This window comes from Antechinus flavipes, chromosome 2, assembly GCF_016432865.1.
Source record: "Antechinus flavipes isolate AdamAnt ecotype Samford, QLD, Australia chromosome 2, AdamAnt_v2, whole genome shotgun sequence".
NCBI classification, from domain to species: domain Eukaryota; kingdom Metazoa; phylum Chordata; class Mammalia; order Dasyuromorphia; family Dasyuridae; genus Antechinus; species Antechinus flavipes.
This window is the reverse complement of record NC_067399.1, coordinates 578023417-578029416: the sequence shown is the minus strand read 5'-3', so window position 1 is coordinate 578029416 and position 6000 is coordinate 578023417. Positions and strand designations below refer to the sequence as shown.

Sequence of the window (6000 nt, the reverse complement as noted above, 5' to 3'; positions counted from 1 at the left end):
TTTCCTAATTATAGTCTAAAGCTTTACCTATGATGCCATGCTATTCTGAAGCCCATCTCCAGAAACCTTATGGATTTGGTAAGATGACGAACAGATGACTATTTGTAGCACAAGACACTAATGAAATTGCTGAGAATCTTTGTGGGAGGATCCAGCCCATTACTGAACTCTGACCAGACTTCCTGATGCGATGGGAGGACCCGGGCAAAGCACAATCACATTTAGTCTCTTCCTTCCCTGAAAGTAATGTGATCTTTAATTCTGTCACTGAGCAGTGTGACCTAATTGTTCATAACTATGTGAGTAAAAATTGTTTCTGTGTATATACATATTAGGATTCGTGTGTGTGTGTGTTTGTGTGTGTGTGTGTGTGTGTGCATGGAATTGTGATTCCTTATGCATATTGTGAATCTGTGTTTGTCAGTGTGATTCTTTATCTTGTATGCATATTCCAAATTCAGGCAATTTAGGACTTTTTCACAGAGAAAATGGGTTATATGGGCTTACAAGAAGAATGTAAGGAAGGCAGGTGAAGAGAAGAGAGAGAAAAGCAAAGATGAAAGGTATCAAGAGTTGTTTCTTTTGCTTTGTCTTCATCTTGGGCTGTGGTTTCATTTCTAAGGTCATTCACTCTTTTGGAAGATGTGGGTAAATTACTTTTATATCCTATTTGTTCAAATGTGTCTCAAAATGTTCTGGGAAACAAAATATAAATTCTTATGGTGAATTATTTTTAGTGAAAGCCCAAGTTGAAAAAATAAAACTCCAAACATTTGTAACTTCAGGGGTCTAGCTATGGATACTAAAGAGAATAGTTGTGTGTAGATGCAAATAATTGATTAGTAAATACCTGATAGTCAAATAATGATGAGAATAGAGATACTCTGTTCTTTGAGAGGGCCAATTACTTTTTTCTGAGTGGAAAGTTTCAGTCACTGGGATTCATATTACCAATTCTCATAGAGCGGAAAACAAGTGTCTCGCACTTGCTAAGAGTCAGGGAGGGATGGATAACAGAAATCAAGTGTTGAGTGCTGACTGACAATGAGAAGCTAGCACAATCAATGGAATTGGTCTACCTCAGTTTAAAGAGGGCACTAGAACTGATAAAGCAGTCATTGATTACATTTAAAGGTTAGCAAGAAAGACAGCAAATAGTTTTTAAATGGTTATTTCTTTGAGCCTTGTGCTAAATTGTGAATCATGTATTGAGTAATTCAGATTTTAACTCAGATAGCTGTCATTTCACAAGTAACCAGGGTTGATTTGACTGTTCTTGCTTGCTAGTTAGGTGCTATCTTCCTCAACATTTTATTCTTCCTTCTTAAAGCTGTGTATTGGTCCAAGAAAATAATTTTAACTAATGGAATGAATGAATGAATGAAAAGACATTTATTAAGCACTTACTAAGTGTCAAGCATATGCTAGGTGCTGGGGATAAAAATGCCAAAGCATTTTTATGGTTTTTGGTTTTAATAAAGTTTTATTTTACAGAAAAATTCATATTTGAGTGGAAAGAGTATGTTATATTCTGTTTTTGTTTGGATATTGAGACCATTCAGGCGATTACATCTGCCTGATGACAATGAACTTAGATTGTATTATACCCAGAAACACAAAACAAAATAAAAAAAACCTCCAGTTTCACATGTGCTGACTTTGCAAATCCAAATCTAATAAGTGACAGCAAGCATTGAAGAAGGAAAAAGGAGACAAGATTTTATGATTTATTTCTACATTTCCAATTCTGAAGGGACATTATGATTGTTGGCATTCTTGTTTATTCCTCTTGTCCTTTGTTGCTCACAATTCACTTGGTTGGAGGAAACTCTCCAGTAGTAGAGATTTAGCAAGGCATTTATAAAAGGTCAAAAGAAATTAAAATTCTTTGCATGGGAATGAAAGCTTCTCCTATCATTTGATTATCTCCCTCAAAACCTCTTGTGGAAGAAATGAATTGTGAGAGGAAGGAGATTAATAAACATGAAACTAAATTCTCAGGATACTTCAGTATTGAGACGTTTTCTGGGGAGTGCTGTTAGCTTTAGCATTATGGCTCTCTATATTTTCCTCTATTTTTTTAACATGATACTTTGTATTATTGTTCTTAAACAGGTAATACTGAGGAATATTATTTAAAGGAAAAGAGAGAAAGTTAATGAGAGATGAAGGGAGTGAGAGAAAAGGCTGTGCTCCATCTTTCAGAATTTCTTCAAAGGATGATCTCCATCTACAGTAATTCTGTTGGTTCTTATACAACATAAGAGCAAAGAATTTAGAATGATCACAGATCATCAGGATCATAGGATTTGGAGCTGAAGGTCATCATCTAACTTTCTTGTTAGATATAGATGAGAAAATGAAGGACCAGGAAGTTTAAATGATTTGCCTAGCATCACACAGCTTGTAAATGTCATTGGCAAGGATTTGAACCCATGCCTTATTGATCACAAATCTAGAACTTTAGAGGCACCAAGTTGGCTCTAATGAATTTGCTATATTTTTAAGACAATCCTACACGAGCCCCTTGTACAGGGCTCTGCCTCCTTAGGATGACGAGATGGAAGTGCCAAAAAATTCCAGTTGATTGTCTACAGTACCAGACCCTAGGAAGCTAGCAAGAAATCTTCACGAGCAGATTCAGTTCCTTGATGGACTCTGTGCAGGCCTTTCTTTCTCCTTCCCTTGACCAGAAAATTTCAAGTTAATAAAATAAGGAGAAGAGGCCTCAAAGAGATAACCTTGGACAGGGATTAAGGACCTCTTGTATCTCACATCTTCTTACTTATCAGGTGTGTGTGGTAATAGTCTTGTTAGTCGCCACTTTCCACATTTATAAAAAAGGAGTAATAGGAAAAGTGTTAGGACATGAAAACCCTGGGTTCTAGCCCAAACTGTGCTTTGATAACCTTGGGCTGGTGTCTAACTTCTCTTGAATCTTTGTTTCCCCATTTGGAAAATGGGGTGCAGGGGAGGTATAGACTAGATTGTTGGAATCCTTACTAACTGCTAACTAATTAGAGTTGATCTAATCTTACAAGAAGATGTTTTGGCCAAAATCTTAAGGGCTTACAGAAACTATTGGATTCCTGGCAATGTGCTAAGCTCTGAGTATACATTTATTAAAAAGAAAAACAGTCTCTCCCTTCATTCTTCATTCTCTTGGTTCTGTCACTTATTTTTGAACTTCAAAACCAAACCCTTATGAGTTCTTGCTCTTCGGCTCCATTTTGTGTTTTATCTTCCCCCTTGTATTCATTAGTTCTACTTAGTACCTTGTTTCAGGTTCTGGCCAAAACATCTTCTTGTAAGATTAGATCAACTCTAATTAGTTAGCAGTTAGTAAGGATTCCAACACTAGATAATTACTAACTTTCTGTTCTAATACTCTGATTCAAGTCATTCTTTTATCTGTTCTTTTAAAATTCATGAGACAGGTGTCTATAGAAAGCTCTGCCTTAAAGAAAGCAGAAGAAGCCCAGAAGTCATTTGTTATACTGATGGGTTGGTTACCTGAGGTTCTGGGAATAGAAAGATCTTACTGAAATGTGGTCTTTAAAGGCAAGAATGAGGTTTCCTTGTGTCCTTCCCCTAATATAGGCCATGAACATGCTGTCTACCCCTTCCACTCTGGGCTAACCCAAACCTAAGTATCAATTCTCACTTTGACCTCCCCCTGCTGGGTGGAGATCTTTCCAACCTTTGTCCTCTGACTTATTTTGCAGTTGAAAGAACCAGGAAATGGAGGAAGAAAAACAAGGAGGACAAAAGCCCATTTCTCTTGCTACTTTGGAGAATGGTGTGGAGAATCTGGGAATGGAGTTTCTGGTAATCTTTTTTCTCCCGTACTCTGATGCTTTCACCATCAGCAGTCCTTCTAGTCTCTAAATCTTCTGCTCACCATCAATTTGAAATCATCCTTATTTAAGTTATTCCCCTTTCCACTCAATGTTACTTCTATCATTTTATTCATCTGGGTATTTATTGAGTATTTTCCATGTGTTCAGAGTGGTGATAGTTAAGACATCTAAGATATGGATAGATAGTTCTCTTACAGAATAAGTTTCAAATACCTGAAACTCTGTCATAGGGAAAAAGAATTAGATATGTTCTAATGGTGTCCAAAGGGAAGAACTTGGGGTGGCTAGATAGTGCAGTGGATAGAGCATCAGCCTGGGCCTAAATTCAGGAGAACCTGAGCTCAAATATGATCTCAGACATTTAAACCTTCCTAATTGTGTGAGCAAGTCATTTAACTCCAATTGACACATTCATTACTCGCACACATACCAATCCCCACCCCCCCAAAAAAAAAAGATAAAGGAGAGAACTTGCCTTCAGTTTCTACTTTATCGTCTACATAGCTTCCAAAATGACAATTCTCAAACTTAGATCTAATCATGCTATTCCTTTAATAAAAAATCTTTAATGGTACTGATGCAGTTAGGGACAGTGCAGGAGTTGTGAAAACTGAGGTGTGAGAATCCCCTCTAATCGGTACACAGGTCCAGCATGAACCTGAAAAGTCTGAATGGCAAAAGGGATTTTTATTGGCACTGAGAAGCCAGCTTTGCTAGGAAACAGACTTCTCAGTGGCAAGGTCCTGTCAGAGAAATAACAAAGGTTATCACTGAGAAGAGGGTATCTTCACAGTGGGCAAGAGTCCTGGCAGGCAGTGTGCCAAGAAGAGAGGTCCTTTGGCAAAGCATAATCCTGCTTCGAATTTCTGCAGAGGTTTGGAGTTCAAAATTGTCTTTTATTGGCAGTCTGGGGTCTGGACTTCCATTGAAAATTGAATGAGAATCTCTCAATGTTGTCAATGCCCCCAGACCTACATTTCCAGTTGAAAAGAAAGTACTTATCTTGGAATTTAAGCCACTTAATAGGAATATAAGGCACAGGTCTCCAATTGAATAAAATCATTTTGAAGGCTTTTCCCCAGAACCTGGAATTTTCTGAAGAAAATCCTGGCCACTCCCAAAGATCAGTGGATGGTGATTTGACCAAGATCTCCAATTGAATGACACCGTTTAACTTGGAAAAGTCTTGTCTGGGAAAGTATGCTTTTCCCCAGACTTTTTGGAGTCTTTAGAGTTCATTCCCATCAGTACCCTATTTCCTCTAGAATAAAATTCCTCAGATAGATATTTTTAAAAGCCTTCAATTTATTTATTTAAAATAAACATTATTGTCTCCAAAATCAACTCCACTCCAATGGGGAAAAAAAAACCAACAAAACACATTTTAACAAATATACATAGTCAAGCAAAACAAATTCCTGCATTGAATATGTCCAAAAAAATGTCTCATTCTACATTTTGAGTTCATCACCTCTCCCAGGTGATTGGTAGCATGTCTCATTATTTGTCCTCTGGAATTGTGGTTGGTCACTCCATTGATGAACATTCTTATGTTTTTTATTTGCTTGTCTTTACAATGTTGTGATTATTTTTTTTTTTTTAAAAATTGTTCTCCTGGTTCTACTCACTTTGTTATATAGTTATGAATTCTAAATTTCTCAGAAATCATCCCTTTCATCATTTCTGTTGACATAATAGTATTTTATTAAATTCATTTATCATAATTTATTCAATCATTTCTGAATTATTGGGCATCTCCCTAGATTCTAGCTCTTTGCTACTATACACATTTTCATTTTTATGGATCTTCTTTTTTTAATCTTTTTGGGTTATAGACCTCATTGTAGTATCATTGCTTTCTGGAATTGCTGGATCAATATCACTAACAATACATGAATAGAGGTGTTTTCCCTTAGCTCATCTACATTTGTCCCTTTCTTCTATTGTCAACTTTGCCAATCTAATCTGGGTATGAATTGAAATCTCAGTCATTTCAATTTGCATTTCCCTAATTATTGGTGATTTGGAGCATTCTTTATCATGATTATTGATGGCTAGAATTTCTTCTTTTAAAAACTAATCCTTCTATATTCTTTGGCCATTTATTACCTGGGGAATACTCAGCTTGACATTTAAAGCC

At 36.5% G+C, this 6000-nt stretch overlaps 1 protein-coding gene across 2 annotated transcripts in view; it reads left to right on the top strand.

Annotated features, from left to right (window-relative positions):
- The first annotated feature begins 200 nt into the window (after positions 1-200).
- SLC28A1 (solute carrier family 28 member 1) overlaps positions 201-6000 on the top strand; it is a 45112-nt gene continuing 39312 nt past the window's right edge. For both annotated transcript variants that reach the window (XM_051981206.1, XM_051981205.1), the window contains exons 1-2: positions 201-299; positions 3726-3828. In XM_051981206.1, coding sequence (XP_051837166.1) covers positions 3742-3828 — 87 coding nt within the window. In that variant the 5' untranslated portion in view covers positions 201-299; positions 3726-3741. The remainder of the gene's footprint in view (positions 300-3725; positions 3829-6000) is intronic.